At 41.8% G+C, this 24091-nt stretch overlaps 1 protein-coding gene across 1 annotated transcript in view; it reads right to left on the minus strand.

Annotated features, from left to right (window-relative positions):
- Positions 1-3987: 3987 nt before the first annotated feature.
- The window catches only part of PARD6G (par-6 family cell polarity regulator gamma), a 106076-nt gene continuing 85972 nt past the window's right edge, over positions 3988-24091 (minus strand). Inside the window, exon 3 of the mRNA XM_073331840.1 lies at positions 3988-6280. Within this exon, the coding sequence (XP_073187941.1) occupies positions 5421-6280 (860 nt within the window). The 3' untranslated portion in view covers positions 3988-5420. The remainder of the gene's footprint in view (positions 6281-24091) is intronic.

Here is a 24091-nt window from a genome sequence, read left to right on the forward strand (position 1 = left end):
CACCCCTAACTCCCAGAAGTCCCTGGGTGAACCAGTGGTATCCCACAAGGCATTGAGGCAGATAGCATCACAGGACACAATGGGATACCTGCCTGCTGTGTACCACGTTTTATGTTGCAACTACTCATGGTGAGGAGACACAGCACAGATGCAAGCATCCCAATGGAGATGCACACAAATGACATTCTACGTTTGGTTCCTATATGCCAGTGTAACTTGCATTGACTGAACTCTCTAAGGCAGCTCTTGCTTCTACTCCACTTTTCTAGATCCTCCAGCAAAAGAAAGGGAGGGCAAACTGTCCTACTTTCTAACAAATGTCCTTGTTTTTTAATAAAGAACTTCAAGCCTTTATGCATCATCACACAAAAGCAAAACAAAGGGTACAAAATCAATTTTACATATTGCATCTGATACGTATTCACAATGTTTTTTTTCTTTTTCACCCCACCTCTTCCCAAACAGTATTCTTTCTAGAAGGAAAAAGATTAGACAAGTGTGCTTAGTTTCTCAAGTGATTTAACTCAGGGCAAAAAGGACGCTTGAGCAACTGGTTTATTTAAAAAACAAAAACAAAAGCTTTCATTCAATATTGAAACTTAAGATAAGGGACAGGAACATACCATTGTTGATGGCTGATGATTCAGTCCGAATCCGGTAATATGCATATGCAATAGATAGTTAATAATTAACAGACATCAGTAACTTTGAATAGCAAGAACAAGGTCAATAGTAGAAATATCCTGATGTCACATGACATTTCAGCCAATCCTAGCTAGGATCTTTGAATTTAAAATCTTGTTTGAAGAGGAGTTAGGTAAATGATTAAAATATCTGACATCCTTATCTTGTTTGCTCAGTTTACCAGGCAAAAAGATGATTTTTCAGTCACTTCTAAACTCAGCCTAATATGTGAAAAGCAAGCTGTATCGTTTCTTCCACTTTCATCAGCATTAGTTATACAGATCATCATTTAGAATTTAACTGGCAGTTCTGCTGAGGAGTTGTTGAAGCAGTTAGCACTGAAGAGATTGTATGGATATGCAAGAGCTACTTCAATTCTAACGGAAGTAAAAAAACTCATTTGTTTTAGTTAACTAAGCAGACATACCGTGAACACACAGGGTGCAGATATGCAAAGTAACACGCTATTTTTACATAACCACACACTAAATTCTCAGTGGCTATCAAGCTGAGAAGCTTCCAACTACCTAGCCCCACCCCATAGCCATCAATCTCATGTGGTACCTGAGACACACAGATGTTTCCATCCTGTCCTCAACAATTGATATGCTATCACAAAACTGTCCATGGAAAGGTCTACAAAAGCCTCACTCAACAGCTGTTAGACTTTTTTTTTAAAAATCTATTGAAAAGATGGGTGTCATATTAGTAAAGGATGAGAGCCTTCCCTGGCACTAGAACTAAGACTTCTCCCTAGCAGGACATACTGTTAAAAAGTCAAACCAAACCTGCCCATCATCCACTGACTGGGCCAATATTAACTGAGTTTTCCTTAGAGGTGTCCCATTAGAGTAGCAACTGAGCTCAAGTTTGCTTAAAGAGACATCCTCAATTTAAAGAGAAAGTCACCTCTGTCTAGAACTGTTGATTACAGTTAACACCTAACACTTATATAACAGAAAGTTGAGAAGTCTTTTTTCTTCTACTTTTCCAGTTTGTTTACATAGGACATTTGTTATAACTTCACATAGTCAGTTTCAGACTTCTTCTACACAGTCAAGAGATTTTCATTTGTGTGCATCTTTCCTGGACCAACAGTGGAAGAGAAAAGCTATTTTAAAAAGAGACCACGACAAACTACAGACATTGGTGATGGGGTGGAACTCTGAGTGGTAATACCTGAAACTGCTTTTAATTCCATTTTTGAAATGATTTCAAGCGGATAGTATCCCTCAGCTGTATGTGTTCACAGGCCAAAATGAGAATGACAGAGTCAGCTCCTAGAACCTTAATTTTAGCCCGTAATGAGGTAACATGGGCTAGGACTTTCCTTGTAAGAACTATGCACTACCTTCAACTAAGTTGATATGATTTTCCATCTGAGTCAATCTGGCTGGCTTCTGATACATCCAAATTTGTGGAAGCTTCTTTGAAGGAGAATGTAGTTATCTCTGTTACCTCAGTCACTCTTATTGTTAAATACTTCCATTTCAGAGGTAATATCCTTTAATGATGGAAGGCCACTTGCTGAAAAGTTTAAATTGAAACACACAGTCTTGGCTTGTCCACCTTCTCCACTTGCAGAAGTTTTTTCTGGAATCAGAACCATACCAACTCATTCATCTTGAAGTAGTATGTAAACGTAAGGTTTAGAGCAAATTGGGTACAATTAGTCCAAAGCTTTAGCACCATTCAGGGACAGGTGCCTAAAGTCCCATCTACACTAAAAATGCAAGAGTTTTGATCAAGTCAGAGAACACAGTGTCATATAATAACTGATGCAAATGAAGCACAGACCTGTAGATACTTCCCAGAAAAAAGAGTTAAGGTATCATTCATCTCATTGAGGTGTTTGCTTGAAAGCCTGATGACAATTTAGGTATCCATTGGTGCTAAGGATCCATTATAACAAAAGTATTCAGTTACTCTGCAGTTGTAACTGGACTTCAAATAAAAGTACCTCCACTCATGCCAATCACTCTGCATGGAAATGTGACTGAAGTTCCTGATGTAAGTTTTTATCTAATATATATTTTAACAAACAGAAATAATTGAGAGATTTGGGAAGATTTATCCTTTATTTTAGTATTTTGTAGACAGTGTAGTGAACTTTACTTATAGCATCATCTACCCGTGACAAAGTAGTGTTTTACTCAGAGGGGCTCCAAGACTCTTCAGATGTTTCTCCAAATGCACTTTATTTGTACTCTCATGAAGCAGTCTACACCATGGCATCATATAAGACATAAGTGTCGTAGGTGTTTTCTGGGAAGTCAGAGCAATCCCATTTCTCTAGGGAAAATATGTGACTTGAAAACAGACCTGTGGATGACAGAGCAAACTACTCTCCTTCCAGGGGAATCAGAACTGCAACAGTGGCATCCCTCAATAAAGGAAAGGTCATCTCTGAGGGAAAACCCAACCCAACAGAAATCAGAACAGTCTGCTGTGGACACATGAGCACAGAGGGTCCACTGAGGAACAGAGTAACAAACGTCCCCCCAACACAACACAAGTGTGACCAGAAACTAGAGTCCAACTGGTTTGACATGACTGAAGAGTCAAACTTTTCTACTGATAGATGTAGGAAGGGGGAGGAAAGAAGGGTGCAGTGCAAGTTACTAGAGTACGTGCCAGCCCCAGTGTTGATGACATTTAAATTGAAAGCCACGCAAAGAGCGATCCCAATTTGTAATCCATGACTAGTCACATTGCTCAACTTGCCATTATTCGCTGGAGAAAATAAAACTTCAGCCAGACAGAACCCTCTTACTCAGAGCACAGTATACCTTTAAATAAAACTACTTTTGTACTGATAAACTGGTCTGGTGACTGAAACATACAATGGTACAGTGAGGAAACTGTCTACTGCACCAATATCCGTCAGCTAAAATATGGCTACCTCTGCCAGCATACAAATAAAGTCATTGAAAGAGATGGTTGTCACAGGATCAATGTTCCATTCTTGCTGACCTGACCAAAATTGGTACACATCTCTCAAACTGACACAGCAAACAGGAGAGAATGTTAAAAAAAACATTAAAGAAGCTTTAAACTATCCAAAAAATTACAGATTTAATTCAATGTCCTCAAGCATATCTGGCAGAGAACAGTGTAACATTGTGTTAATAAAGTAACAGTTGCTCATTTGTATTTTTAAAAATTAGAGTGAGAATCCACATACACCTTCCAAGTCCAGAACTGCACCTTGTTAAAACCTAAGTGGTCCAAGTTTTCAAACCCAGTGTAATATTAAAAGAAATACCCATTCCACCACATTAAAAAAAAACAGAAAAGCTTTAATACACAATACTACAAAGTTAAAAAAAAAAGAAAATGACAGCTAAAAGTAGAAAAATACATTGTAAGATAATTATATTTGTTCCTTAAACTGTTGAAGATATCAAAAAATATTTTAGATTAGACCATTTTAACAATTTGTGGCATTTTCTGGAGATGAGAAACAATTGGGTGCAAAATGGTTTCCTTTGGGTAATAAGTCCAGGTATTGACTCCCAAGTTAGTAGCTCTTAAATCCCTACACAACATGGCAGATTCCGCTCTGATGCATCAGTGTCTGAAATATTGAACAAACTGTTCAGAGATAGGCTAGGAAGTCAGCCAGTATCCTTCAAATAGTGAACTGTAGACAGGCAGCCTTTTGCAGCTAAAGTCTTTGTGGATTCAAGTTGCCCCTAAAACACAGCAAAAAGCTCTTTCCATCAGTGATGTAGTCTAAGACATGGTGGTAATATGTATTTAAGTCATTCATATTTTGTTACCCTTCTGGCTTGTGTTCTCTAAATTCATACTACTTATGTTACCAAGAGATGGAGATGATGAAAACAGACAAGAAAATTACCAATTTTAGTGACTAATAAATATTTTTAAAAAATAATGCGCTTTTCACATGATGGTGCTGGAGTCAGTTAAAATTCCTCTAGGTAAATCTATTTTCCTTTTCACATACAGTAACCTAATATACAAAAATGTTATAATTCAGACAGTACTGCCACTGACCAGCAGGTGGTGCTGATCTAAAAGGAATGATGGTATCAACATCCTCCTCTATGACTCTTTCTTAGACTTTTTAAAAAAAATTACACATATATACACATCTCATCTCATTTGGTCAAAGTTTTGTTTGGAAAGTGTAAATGCAGCGCTTCCCCAACATTGCTACCACCAGAGTAGGAAATGGCTACTTTATATAGAGTTTGTCCAGATTAGACATAACACGGCAAATAATCTGTGTAAACAAAAGTTAATGGAAGACCAGTATGTAATAATAGGAGGACTGATCAATTGTCATGAACTTTTAATATTTTAAGAGAAAACTGTGTTTTTCTCTGACCAGTTTAAAAAAAAGACCCCACTCCAAACTGACATGTCCGTTACTATTCTCAAAATCCACGCGAACCCAAAAGAGCCGTTTCCTAGCCCGTGGGATTTTTTCTGAAGTTTGTGTCAACTGAAAGTAATTTTAGATTTGGTGCTTCCATTTGCTCTCTCATTTTAAAACTGGGACAAACTATACATTTATACTATTTTTCAGAATTTGCAGTAACAGTTTTATGTCTAATCCCCAAAACCATGTTTCCTAGAAAGTAACATTTTTCACACCCATGGGGTCTATACGAATGTAGCTTCTCTCATTCTGTGCGTCAGGGGTTGCAAGAGTCCAATTTGTTCCAATTGGCATTTAAGACTGAAAACACTAAGTACAGGAACTGCCACTAAAGTGTAATCACGGTTCCATCCTCTTCAATGCCTCCTCTGGGGATAACCAAACTATGTCGGGGATCAGTTTTTAAGGAGCTTAGTATTTTGTGGATGTTACCGTTGCTTTCTCGGCCAGAGTTACTGTTGAGAGCCAGGTCTCTCTGAAGTCTGTGGCTAAGACTGCTGCCATTGATTCGGGAGAGACTACTAGTGGGGAAGCTGTGCAATTTGGGAATGTGCTGCGGGTCCAGACCACCCTCAATGACAATGTCAGCTTCCTCATCACTCTCCATCTCATCAGGGTGGAAGTTTTGCAGCATGTGTGAAGAAGGCAAGCTGTGGTGACTAGCTGTGCTATCTGTGGACTGGCCTGAGCTGCCAGACATCCTACTGCTTCGGATAATATTGTTCCTTTGGTTTGCTGGCTTCACAGTGATAATAAGATTGTGGCTGTTGGCGATCATCATGTCCGTTACTTGGTCAAGAGTTTTCCCAGCCACTTCAATGCCATTAACTTCCAGGACCTCATCATTAACAGCCAGCAATCCTGTGCTCTCTGCTAAGCCACCAGGAACCATACGAGAGATGAAAATACCAGGTACTTTTTCCAGTCCATGAGGAGTTACTCTCACACTGGTCCCATCACGGATGTAAAATCCTAATGGTTTCTCACACCCGTGTCGATAGAGCCTCACTCTTCTGTGCGTTTCAGGAAGAATGTCCACATCAATGATGGAAGACACTGGTCTAAAATCATGAGGCATGCTGATATTAATGTGGGGACGCCTGCGAAGGTTGTCGTTGCGGAGAGTCACCAGAGCCTTCTTTTTCCTGGTTAGCGTGTTGGTCCCAAAGTTACTGTAGTCCACTTCATCTGGAAAAGAGAAGCTACTGTTATATATCAATTTTATGGATTATAGGTCAATCTGGAAGGTGCATCTAATAAGCAAATCTGGTTCAGTGAAGTGTCTCTCCCAATATATGAATGCCAATGAAGTCCGCTGCTTAGCTAAAAATCTCATTTAATTTTGTTTGTTACCACTTCACTCAGACAATTCACTGAATTACTATTAATACTTCCAATCACAATCATATTTTGCAAGATATCAGATGTTTGGTCTCATCTATTTTTTCTAACCTGAGAATACTTGCTATTGCAAGTCTGACACACGGTTCTACTCTTACGGACAGATTTTCAGTGATAGGGACTTGTATTTTATGCATACATCTCAGGTGTGCAAATACCAGACATCCATATGCAAATTATCCACACATGACTAACTCTGAAATCTTAATCTTGGAGTATTTTATGTCCAGGCTACAGATTTGTACGTTTGTGTTGGTACCTGGAATGAGTGTTCCTCTGTGTGAAGAGCGTGTTGTGTGTACATTTTAAAAAAGTGGTTAAATTCTCTTTGCAGAGTTTTATCCCAAGAATGCGTGTGACTGATTCCAATCAGCAATGAGATGCATAAACATGTGAGGTTATGGGAGTTATATATTCTATGTAAAGAGTTCATGTGGTGACTCTAAGAAATGCTCCAACCACCACAGAATAACAGATGTACCTAAAATTCTTATCCCTAGTTCCCAATACAAATATGGTATCATATATTAACATAAAACATACATTCATTGGAGAGATCTTTCATCAGAAGTTCAAGAGGGCTAGCACTTCAGACATAAGTATTAATAAAGTGTTGATTAATTCTACTGTTGGAAGACAAGCCTCTAAAGATACACAAGTGGTAAACAGTGAGACTAATATTTTCATTCTTTCCCTCCCACAGCACAAAGGGTTTGGGTGTATCAATGTGTATTTGAGAAGTGGTATCTCTCTCTGCTGGACTCCAAAAGTGTTGGAAAAAAACAAAGTTTAGACTCAAATGTTACAGAAATGCTTAATGCCTAATCCTTTTTGATCAGTTTTTCAAGAGGATTATGGAGATTTATATGATGAATAATTAGAAGATAATTTAAAATCATCCTGATAGTATAACTTGAAGACTAAGTTATCTAGCTGTTAAAGGAAAATGGAGTTCTTGGTCAGAGAAGCAGCATTTATGGTAATTTTCTTCTAGTTGCATAGAACACCCCATTAATGTCCAAATTCTCTGTTGCCCTACACCCCATTTGCACTGACTATGTTAGCACAAAGTGGCCACAAAGTAGCTGTAGGGTTCTCCCCCTCAAGAATATCTCCAGTGCAAGGGGCACCTCTTGGGCAGGTGTGCGAAATTTAAAGCTTGTCCCTGTTCTCTTTCATTACAGGTCCCTCAAAGCCACACCAGCTGCTCTGCTATATTACCTTAGCATGCACCATGCTGTGGCATCATAACTACTCCAGAGCCAACCCATACGATAGGCACAACCCTCCCCCCCCCCCAAATCAGTGTACACTGGCAAAGTTAATACTGAAATGTTTAAAATATCCAAATATAAAAGTCTGAAACATTGCCAGGAAGTGGCCACAGCCAGGATAATGCTAAAAGAAATTTTTGGTAGCAGAAATTAGACTTTTCTGCTTCCCTCATTGACAGAATTGTCAATTAAATTTCCATCACTGGTGAGCATTCATGAGCCAGAAAGACCTCAGATTGACTTCAGATCCCAGAAAGTTTCCAGGGCTCACTATAAACTTCTTGCAAACTGAAGAAATTTGATGTAGACCGTAATGACAAGCATAGACTCTCACTACCAAGCCCCACCTCAAAAGTCGACACTTGTCTCCCCCCAACTGCACCTTGCTGGTAAAATTGTTAGCAGTGCTTGAGGGAGAGGGGGTGGGTGGAAGAGATTTAAAATCAGAAGTTCTTCCTCAACCATAACTAAAGCATTGTGGTAGCAGCACTGTATTTTACTTTAATGAAAAACAATGAAAGCTTAAATGACTAAACTGTACAGATTTTGGTGAAACCCAAGATTAAATAGTAATGTTTTAATTTATATTTAAAATACATGAAAACCAGTTTAATTTAGAACTTCCCTCAGCAGTGTTAGAACCATCCCCGCATTATGCTAGTTCATGAGAACCAGAAAGAGATTCTGTTACACTTTGCCCATATTGCAATAAAACTACACTAGTCAGAGTCCCTAACCTTCCACTCACTCCCTCAAAATACCGACACAATATAAATGGTGAGAAGTAATGATTTGCGATGTGACGGAGAGACTGCCGAGACTCATCAAGCCCTCGGATCGCTACCCCTTCCTGCTTCTCCACGTGGGCACCAATGATACTGCCAAGAACGACCTTGAGCGGATCACTGTGGACTACGTGGCTCTGGGAAGAAGGATAAAGGAGTTTGAGGCGCAAGTGGTGTTCTCGTCCATCCTCCCCGTGGAAGGAAAAGGCCTGGGTAGGGACCATCGAATCATGGAAGTCAACGAATGGCTACGCAGGTGGTGTCGGAGAGAAGGCTTTGGATTCTTTGACCATGGGATGGTGTTCCATGAAGGAGGAGTGCTGGGCAGAGACGGGCTCCACCTTACGAAGAGAGGGAAGAGCATCTTTGTGAGCAGGCTGGCTAACCTAGTGAGGAGGGCTTTAAACTAGGTTCACCGGGGGAAGGAGACCAAAGCCCTGAGGTAAGTGGGAAAGCGGGATACCGGGAGGAAGCACAGGCAGCAATGTCTGTGAGGGGAGGGCTCCTGCCTCATACTGAGGATGAGGGGCGATCAGCAGGTTATCTCAAGTGCTTATATACGAATGCACAAAGCCTTGGAAACAAGCAGGGTGAACTGGAGGTCCTGGTGATGTCAAGGAATTATGACGTGATTGGAATAACAGAGACTTGGTGGGATAACTCACATGACTGGAGTACTGTCATGGATGGTTATAAACTGTTCAGGAAGGACAGGCAGGGCAGAAAAGGTGGGGGAGTAGCACTGTATGTAAAGGAGCAGTATGACTGCTCAGAGCTCCGGTACGAAACTGCAGAAAAACCTGAGTGTCTCTGGATTAAGTTTAGAAGTGTGAGCAACAAGAGTGATGTAGTGGTGGGAGTCTGCTATAGACCACCAGACCAGGGGGATGAGGTGGATGAGGCTTTCTTCCGGCAGCTCGCAGAAGCTACTAGATTGCACGCCCTGGTTCTCATGGGCGACTTTAATCATCCTGATATCTGCTGGGAGAGCAATACAGCGGTGCATAGACAATCCAGGAAGTTTTTGGAAAGCGTAGGGGACAATTTCCTGGTGCAAGTGCTAGAGGAGCCAACTAGGGGGGGAGCTTTTCTTGACCTGCTGCTCACAAACTGGGAAGAATCAGTGGGGGAAGCAAAAGTGGATGGGAATCTGGGAGGCAATGACCATGAGTTGGTTGAGTTCAGGATCCTGACACAGGGAAGAAAGGTAAGCAGCAGGATACGGACCCTGGACTTCAGGAAAGCAGACTTCGACTCCCTCAGGGAACAGATGGGTAGGATCCCCTGGGGGACTAACATGAAGGGGAAAGGAGTCCAGGAGAGCTGGCTGTATTTCAAGGAATCCCTGTTGAGGTTACAGGGACAAATCATCCTGATGTGTCGAAAGAATAGTAAATATGGCAGGCGACCAGCTTGGCTTAACGGTGAAATCCTAGCGGATCTTAAACATAAAAAAGAAGCTTACAAGAAGTGGAAGGTTGGACATATGACCAGGGAAGAGTATAAAAATATTGCTCGGGCATGTAGGAATGAAATCAGGAGGGCCAAATCGCACCTGGAGCTGCAGCTAGCAAGAGATGTCAAGAGTAACAAGAAGGGTTTCTTCAGGTATGTTGGCAACAAGAAGAAAGCCAAGGAAAGTGTGGGCCCCTTAATGAATGAGGGAGGCAACCTAGTGACAGAGGATGTGGAAAAAGCGAATGTGCTCAATGCTTTTTTTGCCTCTGACTTCACGAACAAGGTCAGCTCCCAGACTGCTGTGCTGAGCATCACAACATGCGGAATAGATGGCCAGCCCTCTGTGGAGAAAGAGGTGGTTAGGGACTATTTAGAAAAGCTGGACATGCACAAGTCCATGGGGCCGGACGAGTTGCATCCGAGAGTGCTAAAGGAATTGGCGGCTGTGATTGCAGAGCCATTGGCCATTATCTCTGAAAACTCGTGGAGAACGGGGGAAGTCCCAGATGACTGGAAAAAGGCTAACATAGTGCTAATCTTTAAAAAAGGGAAGAAGGAGGATCCTGGGAACTACAGGCCAGTCAGCCTAACCTCAGTCCCCGGAAAAATCATGGAGCAGGTCCTCAAAGAATCAATCCTGAAGCACTTACATGAGAGGAAAGTGATCAGGAACAGTCAGCATGGATTCACCAAGGGAAGGTCATGCCTGACTAATCTAATCGCCTTCTATGATGAGATTACTGGTTTTGTGGATGAAGGGAAAGCAGTGGATGTATTGTTTCTTGACTTTAGCAAAGCTTTTGACACGGTCTCCCACAGTATTCTTGTCAGCAAGTTAAAGAAGTGTGGGCTGGATGAATGCACTGTAAGGTGGGTAGAAAGTTGGCTAGATTGTCGGGGTCAACGGGTAGTGATCAATGGCTCCATGTCTAGTTGGCAGCTGGTGTCAAGTGGAGTGCCCCAGGGGTCGGTCCTGGGGCCGGTTTTGTTCAATATCTTCATAAATGATCTGGAGGATGGTGTGGATTGCACTCTCAGCAAATTTGCAGATGATACTAAACTGGGAGGAGTGGTAGATACGCTGGAGGGCAGGGATAGGATACAGAGGGACCTAGACAAATTGGAGGATTGGACCAAAAGAAATCTGATGAGGTTCAATAAGGATAAGTGCAGGGTCCTGCACTCAGGATGGAAGAACCCAATGCACAGCTACAGACTAGGGACCGAATGGCTAGGCAGCAGTTCTGCGGAAAAGGACCTAGGGGTGACAGTGGACGAGAAGCTGGATATGAGTCAGCAGTGTGCCCTTGTTGCCAAGAAGGCCAATGGCATTTTGGGATGTATAAGTAGGGGCATAGCGAGCAGATCGAGGTACATGATCGTCCCCCTCTATTCGACATTGGTGAGGCCTCATCTGGAGTACTGTATCCAGTTTTGGGCCCCACACTACAAGAAGGATGTGGATAAATTGTAGAGAGTCCAGCGAAGGGCAACAAAAATGATTAGGGGTCTGGAACACATGACTTATGAGGAGAGGCTGAGGGAACTGAGATTGTTTAGTCTGCAGAAGAGAAGAATGAGGGGGGATTTGATAGCTGCTTTCAACTACCTGAGAGGTGGTTCCAGAGAGGATGGTTCTAGACTATTCTCAGTGGTAGAAGAGGACAGGACAAGGAGTAATGGTCTCAAGTTGCAATGGGGGAGGTTTAGGTTGGATATTAGGAAAAACTTTTTCACTAGGAGGGTGGTGAAACACTGAAATGGGTTACCTAGGGAGGTGGTAGAATCTCCTTCCTTGGAAGTTTTTAAGGTCAGGCTTGACAAAGCCCTGGCTGGGATGATTTAATTGGGGATTGGTCCTGCTTTGAGCAGGGGGTTGGACTAGATGACCTCCTGAGGTCCCTTCCAACCCTGATATTCTATGATTCTTTTCAAAATCACTCCGTTTTAATACTGCAAGGCAGACTTGCAAAATTCTACTCGTCCAGTTAGCTAAGAAGAGTCTGATACCTTAATTTTCTTTACACATCAGTGATTAGACCAGTGGTTCTCAACCTATTTATCTATATGTGGCCTGCATCCAGTATTACCTGTATGGCCATGAGGATGTCACATGGGCTGCAGTTCTGTGCTGACTGTGCCACAAGTGGCCCGTGGGCCACAGGCTGAGAACCACTGGAGTATACAGTGTATGGATTGATTAACATGACAATTTGCAAGATTGTTTTGAGGTAATATGAATGCCACAACTAAAGAAGAGTATACGAAGACACAGATATCCCAACATGTATAGTCATGATATCCATGCAACAAGTACCTTTAGTTCCACAACCATGGGGGAGGGGGAAGACAGAAACTTGAATTTGTTTTGCTCTTTTGACCTTCTCACATGCTCTCAGCCTACTAATCCATCTTCTGAGATGACTGCCCACATTCCTAACCTCTGAGCAGCTTTATACAGCTACCTTTTTTAATTAAAAGAGAACCTACCACAGAAATGGTTTTTCTTTTCCTCCAAACATGGATCAGACAGAAGTAGGCATTACATTGCAAATCACACAGGCTACATTCAGTGCAGGTCCACTGACTGTTTTAGGGGGTTAGTATTTCATGACCAGCTTGCACTAGAAACCAATCCAACGTCTCATCGACACAATGGGATTTCCATTTTTCTGGTAATGTCAAGCAGTAGTTTTAAGCCCTGGCCAGTCATGCAATATTAGTTTTTAAGACCATATCATTTTCATTTCTAGAGAACTCAAGTTTAATTTCTGGATGTTATTACCAAGTGTTGTCACTCCAAAGCCCCAGGAACTAAGGCAGCCACTTGACTTTGGAGAGAGAGAGAGAGATTAAAATTAAAGTTTTCTAGAAGAGCTCAAATACAAAATACATGATGGGTGATGACACAGCTTTTGCTGGGATGCCCTGCTCACTCGCCAACAACTATACATGCAACAATTGATCTCTGTACTGCAAAGAGGGAATATTCTTGCTTCATCCTACAGGGAAGTAGTTCCATTGAAATGTGACATCAGTTTCCATGACGACAGAATGAGGTAAATCACACAAGTGCAGGATGGAACAGAAACCCTGTGGTGAAGGTAGAGGAGGAGGAGAGTACTTATTGGCTAAGTAAGTTACTTTGCATATAAAAGTTCTCTCTTTTCCAGTTTGCCCTAGTGTGCAAGTCTCTGTCAAACTGTGGTTTATTACTGAAAGTCAGCAACAAAAACTGTTCAAAAGTCAAATTGTCTGTGACACTGCACTAATTACACAGGTACACAGTTAACAGGGGTTAATAATATAGTAGTGAATAAGTTCTTGGAGTTTCTTCATCATAAAATTTCAGGAAGTACAGTAATTCCATTTTACTTAATGGAGTGGATCATGTTTGATTACTGGTTCTTAATGGGGATGAACAATTACTGTGTGAAAACTTGTAATATTCCACACAAGGCAAGCTGGCAGAATTCTCCATCCTGCTTAATCATTCTGATGTGGAATAAAATTGATCCCTCTGTGGGTCAAAGATGTCAGTGTTTCTGCAAACTTCTGCACAATGCTGGGAACACTGTCCAGAGGTCCTGTATTTCAGTGAAAGTCAGATTACATAAATAAGAAAAAATGTGACCCCTGCCACAGTGTAAAGAATTAAAGTGTGACTGATGCTATTCACAGGTGACAGGAAGGAAGAACTAGACCAGCGGTTCTCAAACTGTGGGTTGTGACCCCAGGGCTGGCGTTAGATTGGCTGGGACCCAGAGCCAAACTGAAGCCCAAGCCCCACAACCGAGGGCAGCAGGGCTCAGTTTACAGGCCCCCCTGCCCAGGGATGAAGCCTTGGGGCTTTGGCTTTGGGACCCCCTGCTTGTGGTGGTGGGGCTCAGGCTTTGCCCGCCCCACCCCCACCTCGGAGCAGCAGGTTCATGCAGGCTCAGGCTTCAGTCCCCCTTCTTGAGGTCGTGTAGTAATTTTTTTAAAGATTTACAACCTATCCTGAAAAATGATCCCTCACTCTCACAGGTCCAGTCCTCACTTACAGACAGCCCCACAATCTGAAGCAAATACTCACCAGCAATCACCCACCACACAACAAAAACACTAACCTAGGAACCTATCCTTGCAACAAAGCCTGATACCAACGCTGTCCACATATTTATTCAAGTGACACCATCATAGGACCTAATCACATTAGCCACGCCATCAGGGGCTCGTTCACCTGCACATCTACTAATGTGATATATGCCATCATGTGCCAGCAATGCCCCTCTGCCACGTACATTGGTCAAACTGGACAGTCTCTACACAAAAGAATAAATGGACACAAATCTGACATCAGGAATCATAACATTCAAAAATCGGTAGGAGAACACTTCAACCTCTCTGGCCACTCAGTGAAAGATTAAGGGTGGCAATTTTGCAACAGAAAAGCTTCAAAAACAGACTCCAACGAGAAACTGCTGAGCTTGAATTAACATGCACACTAGATACCATTAACTTGGGTTTGAATAGAGACTGGGAGTGGCTGGGTCATTACACATATTGAATCTTATTTCCTTAAGTATCCTCACACCTTCTTGTCAACTGTCTAAATGGGCCATCTTGATTATCACTATAAAAGTTTTTTTTTCCTGCTGATAATAGCTCATCTTAACTAATTAGCCTCTCACAGTGTGTGTGGCAACTTCCAACTTATCTGTATGTATTGTGACAAAGTTCCTCCTCTGGTGGGTCCTGTGCTTATTGGCGGATTTGCTCGCCTCAGAGATTCACAGCAGCCCTCAGTTTGGCCACCTTCATGGCTCAAATCTGCCGTTCACTCAGTTAGCCTCATCACTGGCCAGCATGGGGAAAAAGAAGAAAAATAATCCCTGCAGTGTCTGCTGATCCACCTAGTGGATTGGGGAACAGGCCAGAGACCTTCCCTTCTGGTGGAACCCACAGTCCAGGTCAACTCCTCCAGTATCAAGTAGGGAGTCGGGAACCTGGACCTGCCCTCTACTTCGGGTTCCAGTCCAGGGCCCAGTGGATTGCAGCTGTCTACAGTGGCTCCTGTAACAGCTGTGTGACAGCTACAACTCCCTGGGCTACTTCCCCATGGCCTCCTCCCAACACCTTCTGTATCCTCACCACAGGACCTTCTTCCTGATGTCTGAGGATACTTGTACTTCTCAAAAAGAAAAGGAGTACTTGTGGCATCTTAGAGACTAACCAATTTATTTAAGCATAAGCTTTCGTGAGCTACAGCTCACTTCATCTTTTTGCGAATACAGACTAACACTGCTGTTACTCTGAAACCTGTCATTATGCAAAGCACTGCATTTAGCCGTATGGAGTGGAAATCTATCAACTGCATGAAAAAACTTGTACTTCTCAGTCTTCCAGCAGTACACCTTCTCACTCTCAGCTTCTTGCGCCTCCTGCTCCCAGCTCCTTGCATGCACCACAAACTGAAGTGAGCTCCTTTTTAAAACCCAGGTGCCCTGATTAGCCTGCCTGTCTTAATTGATTCTAGCAGCTTCTTGATTGGCTGCAGGTGTTCTAATCAGCCCATCTGCCTTAATTGTTTCCAGACAGTTCCTGGTTGTTCTGGAACCTTCCCTGTTACCTTACCCAGGGAAAAGGGACCTACTTAACCTGGGGCTAATATATCTGCCTATCACTCTCCTGTAGCGATCTGGCCTGACCCTGTTAGAGTGTGTGTGTGTGTGCGCGTGCAAGTGTGTGCGTATCTTCTTACTATACGTTCCATTCTATGTATCCGATGAAGTGGGCTGTAGCCCACGAAAGATTATGCTCTAATAAATTTGTTAGTCTCTAAGGTGCCACAAGTGCTCCTGTTTTTTTTTTTTTAGTAATTTGTTGTTGTCAGAAGGGCATTGCGGTGCAATGAATTTTGAGAGTCCCTGAACTAGACTTCTGGGTGCTGAATCTGAACACTGAATCGATTTCTTAATGAAGTATTACAAAGAGAATGCTTAAAGCTCTGTCAAGCATAAAATGCAGTGCTTACAGATTGTTAAGACAAGTGTCCATGATCTGACGGATCACACTGCTATCACTGAACTACAGAAGACTCAGACATGAGTTTTAAACTATGCTGACAATTTTATTTCCTGTAAAATTTTTAAATGTCAAAAAGAAGGGCTCCTGACCTTGTCAGTTCCATCCCATCTAACTTCCCAACATAATGCTGCACATACAGAAATACCTTCGAATTTTTTTTGTAGACACCTACTGTTACTGTTCCTCTTTCCCATAAGGCATTTACTTTTAGTGCATTTTGTGAAAAATTCCATTACTGAGCAGCCTGTTGGACAAACACTTGGAATATTTTTGTCTGCCTCCTCATTTAACAATATAGTGAGACCTTTTTTTTTTAATAGTGAGACTTATCTCATTGTTAAAATGAAGACTTCTTTTTATTAGTGAAGAGAGAGCCTTGCACAGCAGCACCCTTCCTCAGGCATTTGAGATTACCAGGATTTGTTTACGTTGGTGGAACTACCTCTTCTTGTCCCACAATATTGAAACTTGGTAGGACAGCTCACTCCCAAGTCCGGAAACTTTTTCCGGCATAGCTTCTAAATTTCGTCAATGACTTCAAGCTAAAAATAAATTTTTAGCAAGGAAAGCATCATCCCAAAATACAGCAAGTGCGCAAATACCCGTGGTACCCATTAGTTACTCCTGTAACAAATTTGTATTCTGCCTCAGGCTGACTGCTTACAGAACATAAATATTTACCTTCCTAGTGGCCATTGGGAATATTACCCTGGAGTCATGTAATCAATTCACAAAAAAATAAATAAATGTATCACAGGGGAGCATATTTAAATAGCTATTTGTAAGGGAGAAGAAAACTGCTTAGAACATCTGGTTTTAGCCAAAAAAATATTGTATTTCCTTAATTTACATGAAACAAGAAATTACAGACCTTCTGAAGCAACACCAGGAGCACCACTCCCATTGCTTGGACAGCTGCTTTCCATAGGAACTGCCTGCCAGGCTGAATACCAAAGCTTAGCCAGATAAGATTATATAAACAAGCTGAATTCCACAGAGAAGCCGACTGCCAGTCTCCTATAGGAACAGTTCATTTTAGACTCTACATTTTCAGAGTGTGCATACTCTTGGCTTATTATTTCCTCTGGGAACTGTGGAACATTAGTTGACAGCTCTGGAAAGTACTTCAAAGACAAAATTACTTCCACTAGGGAGAGCAGCACTTCAAGCAGCTTGGGAATGAGGCCAATGACTCATTAATAGCAATGGGTTGCCCCTCAATCCAATAGATCTCCATTACTGAATGTTAAAATAAGCAGAGGTCCTAGAAGAGTTTGCGGGAGACATTATGTTTACCCCTTCAGCCCTCCTATACACCATCTACAAACACTAGTATATTTTACCATAATGTGGTTTATGTAAATACACTGACAATGTTGTTTTTAAACACATTTAGGTACACTTGCACCCTAAACTCTACAGAATGAGAGCAAGAGTACTGTGACATGATCAAGCAACACAGAGGTTGGCAGGAGAAACATCTTCAGCCAAATGAGATCTGGTACAGATAGCATTCAAAAGGATTAAAAGGAAACAGACATGAGGTGAAAGGGTTAGGTAAGTTCCTGGAACTAGATCAGTCATGAATGAGTAATTAGGGGGGAAAAAAGATTAAGCTAGTGTTCAAATGAACCTTTTAATTATTATGCTGAAGTTAAACATAAATAAATAAATAAATAAAAATCATTCCCCAGTAAGCCCCAGAGGAGCTGTTCTAAGTTTATGGTTTGATGAAGAACTGGTTGTACTTACTGTTCTATTTAAAGTAACTTCTCAATTTTTTCCCTTTGATAATACTGTACCAGGTGTTCAAAGAAACTGGACAGCATGGAGTCCTATTTTTCAGCTGAAGGAGTAACCTGGCTGTTTTAGCTGTGCCCCACACAGAGGAGTTTTCAAACAAAGAACAGGACAAAACACAAATACAATCTCATTAAGTTAATAAAACCGAAACAAATCACAGGAGAGTGTGTGGAAATTCTTGCGTTTCTCTTATACGCTCCCAATCTCAACACATCTTACATTTTATAGGATAAAAATTGAAAACCAATGTGTTTTAGTAGTAACAACAACTGCAAATCCTTCACTACGCATGTTCTACTGTGTAGAATGACAACAGAAAGGGGAAACTTTATACTTGAACAGTATGGCTGGTAGCCCCTACTGCTGATTCGGGTCAGCAGCAGTTTCTGTTAAAGACAACCTGTCATGGTGATGCAATATTAAAAAGGATTTATTCACCTTTCAAAACATGAAATGGACATTAACGTGTTTGTAGAGTTTAAAAATCTGACAAGCCACAAGTAGTGCATGTCTCTCTCCCCCACCCCCCCTCAAGCCCTGTGGAGCATTCTAGTCTTTCTTCAGCATGGCCATCATTTTGCTTCTTGGCCTACCAAGCTATAGAAGACAAAAATGTAACTATAACTCTGTTAGCCTCAAGGCTTCTCTTCCTTTTCAGCATCAGCAACAACTGTGATATTAATAATTTCACAAGACTGCTTGAGAATTTTCTTGGTTACAAGTTCTGGCTGGGCTGCCTGCTGTTGGTGCTGCTAGCCACCAGGTGCCACTCTTCTGCCTACTGAATAACCCTGTTTGCTGCTGCATGCAGGGCCCTGTGCTTCTTCAGACTTCTGGTCCCTGACTGCCCCTGTACACACCACTCCTCAGGGGCTGTTAAGAGTATGGCCACAGGCTGATTAAGTTGAATTAGCTTGCCCCATGAAATTGGAGGTTTGGGGACTATGAAAAGGATGCTGCCAGGTAGGTCCCTAGTCTTCGACTTCTCAAGCCTTCCTTACTTGCAGAGCCCAATGGCTGCAAACACTCCTCCAGCCCAGCAGTTTGGGACTCCCTAGGCAAGAGGAGGTATTTGATCCCTAATTTAAATTTGCTATCTGGAGAGGCAGGTGGCCAGCAGAGTGGACACTATGCAATACCTCCTCTCAATGAGTGCTCACACCCAGCTGTCAGAGGTGTGCAAAAAATGATTTTATGCAGTCTATTCTCTCCAGTTGTAAGAAGACATTTTCTCATTGGATAAATATTTGTCCAGAAAGCAGCTTCTGTTTAGGTTTCTCTCTCTTCTTGCAGTTTTTGCTATCTTTTTATGAAGCAAAGATACAAGAGTTGGTTGGTATTAATTTTGAATTCAAAGGGGTCTTTCCCTGGCCTGGATTCCACACTTCAATGATAAGTGCAAAGTAATGCACAGGGGAAAAAATAATCCCAACTACACATATACAATGATGGAGTCTAAATTAGCGGTTTCCATCCAAGAAGGAGATCTACGAGTCACTGTAGATAGTTCTCTGAAAACTTCCACTCAGTGAGCAGCAATAGTCAAAAAGAATGTTAGGAATTTTTTTTAATCCCTTTCCTAACAAGACAAAAAATCTTAATGCCACTTTCAAAATCCATGGTGCATCCAAACCTTGAATACTGTGTCCAATTCTGGTCACCCCATCTCAAAAAGGATATGGTGGAACTGGAAAAGTTTCAGAGGTGGGCAAAGATGATTAAATGTATGGAATGGCTTCCATACGAGGAGACATTAAAAAGATTAAGACTATTCAATTTACAAAAGAGATGACTAAGGGAAGGTATTATAGAAGTCTATAAAATTATTTACCCTTTCCCACAACACCAGAACCAGGGATCACTTGATGAACTTAATAGGCAACAGGTTTAATACAAACAAGAGAAAGTACTTTTTCCAAACAAAGCACAACTAACATGTGGAACTCATTGCCATGGGATGTTGTGATGGTCAAAACTATAACTGGGTTCAAAAAAGAACTGGATAAGTTCATAGAGGATAGAGCCATCAATGACTATTAGCTAAGATGGTCAGGGATGCAACCCTATATTTGGAATGATCCTAACCCTCTACCAGAAGCTGGGTGTGAAAGATGGTTTCCTTAGAGGTTTTTAAGGCCTGGCTTGACAAAGCCTTGGCTAGGATGATTTAGTTGGTGTTGGTCCTGCTTTTGAGCAGGGGATTGGACTAGATGACCTCCTGAGGTCTCTTCCAACCCTAATCTTCTATGACAGGACAGATCATTCCATAATTGCCCTGCTCTGCACACACCCCCTGAAACTCTGGTATGGGCCACTGTCAGAGACAGGATACTGAGCAAGATGGGCCCTGGTCTAACCCAGTATGGCAGCTCCTACGTTCTCTGCTGATGTAAAATGTTTATTACAGTCAGTAACAACCATTCTCTTTTTATGGCTGTAAGATGGCCCATATAAGACCATTTTGTCAGACAACTCTAGGTTGCAACAACTGAAGCAGAGAAAATATTTTCTAAATAAAAGCATTATTCCTGCCAGGAAAATGGAAAGTTTCAAGAGGTTATATTTCTCCTCACCTCTCCAAATACAGCCTTCACAAATTTGTTACTTCATTCACAACGGACACAGCCAGTGCAACAAGCTGATTGCTTTGGGGGAATCAGTCACCTGGTTAGCGAGAGCAGCAGGGTTCCCACACTCAGCAGCACGGAACTGACACCTGACTGGTACCAGTTGTAGGGCAGGGAGAATCACAGCTGCAGGCAGCTCTCCAGCTGGCCAGAGCCTGACAAATGAAATTCCATAGTACTCTGAATGCAGGCGGCCCACTGACATTCCAGAAGGAAAAAAAAAAATACATCCCACATAGTTGATGGAATTGAAGGGAGAGCAGGGTAGACTTGTAGTCATCAATTTCAAATCAAGGTGCATTAAAAAAACAAACCACCAGACCTATAATTAAGAGCAATCTCTTTTCAGTGTGTAAATAGTCAATATGGAAACTGTAGCTCTCATCTAGTCCCACCTTTAATTATTCTACGTCTCCCACTGAGTCTTGATCTGGAACACAAATATATGGTAAAAAACCCATCAACAGACGTACCATTTTATCTCCATCTGGACACATACAAGTGCTGCATTTCTATAAGAATCTACGCTTTTGAAGAAAAAGAGTGAGAGAGGATGGTATTACTATGCTGTGAAGCAAAGCTAAAGGAGGGATCAAACTTTAATGGTTCCCTACAACCAGCTCCAGTTGTAACAAAAATGTGAACCCTCTGTATTAATGACACAGTGAACTACATCAGTGTCCCTTTTGTGAACGAACATCCTGCATTACCTTTTGTTTTAAAAGCTACAATTAAGATTTTGTGAGAGGTAAATAAAATTGTTTTCCCCAGTGTTTACAAACAGCAGCAAATACTTGTAACAACAATTCTGAAGTTTGGAAGATAACAATAAGAAGGGTAAACAGGATTGGTAGGTGCTGCCAGGGTACTGTTGGAATAATTAATTGTGATATCTGACATCATTCCATGATCTCGAGGGAAGGCATCTTTCTTAATTTATACTCAAACAGGGAACTTTTACTCCTTGGAGAAGGCTGATCTGGGAGAAAAACAAGATAATAGGATTTATTAATATCAGAGGGATTTTAAAGAAGCAATTCAAGATTTGCAAGGGGAGTAGAAGGGCATTGAACAGCATAGGAAGCAGGGAGAGGAAAAAAAGGTAGCTCATTTGAAGAGGATTTACAGTCCTCTGCAGAGGTTTAAACTGCCTCAAAGAGACAGTATTGGAATGAATCAGTACAATTTTTCTACAGACATCTACATGAAAAAGTTAAAAGTGGACCTTTTCCCCTTCTTTTAATCTTTTCAACTTTTCCCAGAACTGCAAAGGTTCATCTCAGTGAGAGCTGCCATTGTAGTGGTACTTGTCAGGAGGAAGAGCAGCATGCCAATATCAGGCCCAATCCTTCCAGATGGTGAGTCTCCCTCAATATCCATTCGCAACATGATCCATCTCAAGTAGATTTTTACTTTGTGGGACTGGGCTCCATAATTTGTCACAAAGTGCTAACCCATAGATAAATGGATGAGAAAAGTTATAGACTTTCACAGATGTTTTAAAGTTCTGTTATTTACTAGTAAAGTTTGTGTAGAATGTGATATTTACAAAGAAAGGCTGCTCCAGTGGGTAGGGCACTAACTTAGGTCTTGGGAGACCAAGATTAAGTCCTCTCCCTGCGTGACCTCAGGCAAGTCACTTGGCCCTTCTGTGCCTCAGCTCCTCATCCATAAAATGGACATAATAGTTCTTCCCTACCTAAAAAGGTGTTGTGAGGATTAAGGATTGTGAGGTGCTCAGATACCATGGTAGCGGGGCCCCACATAAGTACCAGAGACAGACACACTAAACCAGTGTTAAAGAGAGGTTCTGGTAAACAGTATTTCTCTTAGCACGGAAAGCTACCAGCCTCTCTGGTGCATTCCTCTACTGAGTAATGCTTCATTCATCATGAGCTAGTTCAGACAGGCAAGATCGCAGCTTCCTGTTCCTTCAGTAGTTACCGATTTAGAGAAAACACTATCTATACATTAAAAAATTGGACATTTGTATCTAACGAATCAATTAATACTTTAAAAAGATAAACTGCAGTTTTCCTTTTAAACATGCAAGATTACAGCTTCTAAAACCAAGCCTCACCTCTTTTCAGGATAAGACACATTTTCAGGTGGTTGTAAAAGACATCTTTAATGCCACATTTTACATTTTATTTTCTCTCTCTGTAAAGAATACCAACACTATAGAACAGATATGTTTCCAATAATGGTTTGGTCAATTTTAACTATTGTGCAAAGAAGCACCATATCTGAAAGAAACACCCAACATTTACATTGTTTACATACCCCTTATCTCAGAATTAAAAGGTTTCAAAATAAGTGTGGCATAAAACATTAATTACAGCATTCTTCTCTCAAGTCCTGACCTTTGGGAGCCTCCCAAACTTTGCCGGCTGAAATTAAATTAGTCACAAAATAAACACTTGTCATGGGTCAGCCTTCTAGCCTAATGGGTCTGCACAGCTGTATCGTCTCTCTAATCAGTTCTATGCCGTTGCTGTTCAGGATACTATAGGCCTTTTAAACTGGCAGGCTAACCCTTCCACCTGCACACCAGAGGATAAATAGCACTGCACTCCAAACTGGCAGAAAGGTTTTGATTCATTTATCATAAGCAAACAGGAACACACTGCAGTGACTTACAGGAGACAAATTCCATTTCCAATCCCTTGGCTCCCCGGATGACAGCATTACAAAGGCTGGTGGGAGTGCCCAGAATCATTCAAGAACAACCCCTCAGGCAGAATAAGGAGTGGCACTGATAAGTTCCAAGAGGGAGTCATACCCAGTCATCCGGAGTTAGGAGGATAGTTGGTAGGATCCAGTGCCTTGAAAACAGGTGTGTAGAGCGTGGGAAAACCAGCAGAGGAGGAAAGAATGCTGAGGACCAAAGAAACAGGGGGACTCCTGGGGGATGCCTGGAGGACTTAGGCGAAGTCCGAGGACCACAGAGAAGTTCTATTGCTGATCAATGCGCCACTTATTTAAACCGCAAGAGAAGCAGGAGTGCTTTCAGGAGGGGTATTAACATTTTTTGTAAAGTGGGTTTGGTGCCACCAAATCCAAGGCTAGTTCTCGTGGGTCTCTCCCCTGAAGAGGATGTGTATTCCTCTCACAGGCAGAAATTTCTTTTTTTGGGGTGCAACTTTTGTTTCACGCAGCAGAGGAAATCAGATGGTCCTGACTGACTTTACTGGTGTCATATTCTAAAGCTACTGAAGAACTCATTTACTTAATGAGAAATGAATCTCTTCCTGACTAAATACAGTCGTATAAAAATAGATTTTTTTATTTTCAGGGCTCAATTATTCCTCGAGAGGCACAGCCCTGTGATGGAGGCAGTGTGGAGCCCTCCCACTTCAGGGGGAGCACTGGATTGCACTCTCTTTAGTTCCTCAAATTGGAGGAGGACGAGGCAGGGCCATGACACCTCCACCATCACCCCCTTAGCCTAGAAGATCATGCTGCACCCAGTAAAGGGATGTAGCCGCAGGTACACGCTCCCTGTGTACTGGGGAGCTCCAGTAGGCATTCTGTCTCCAGAGACTGAAATGGTACCTAAACTTCATGAACAGTGCAGGGGAC

This window comes from Lepidochelys kempii, chromosome 2 (assembly GCF_965140265.1).
Source record: "Lepidochelys kempii isolate rLepKem1 chromosome 2, rLepKem1.hap2, whole genome shotgun sequence".
Lineage (NCBI taxonomy): Eukaryota > Metazoa > Chordata > Testudines > Cheloniidae > Lepidochelys > Lepidochelys kempii.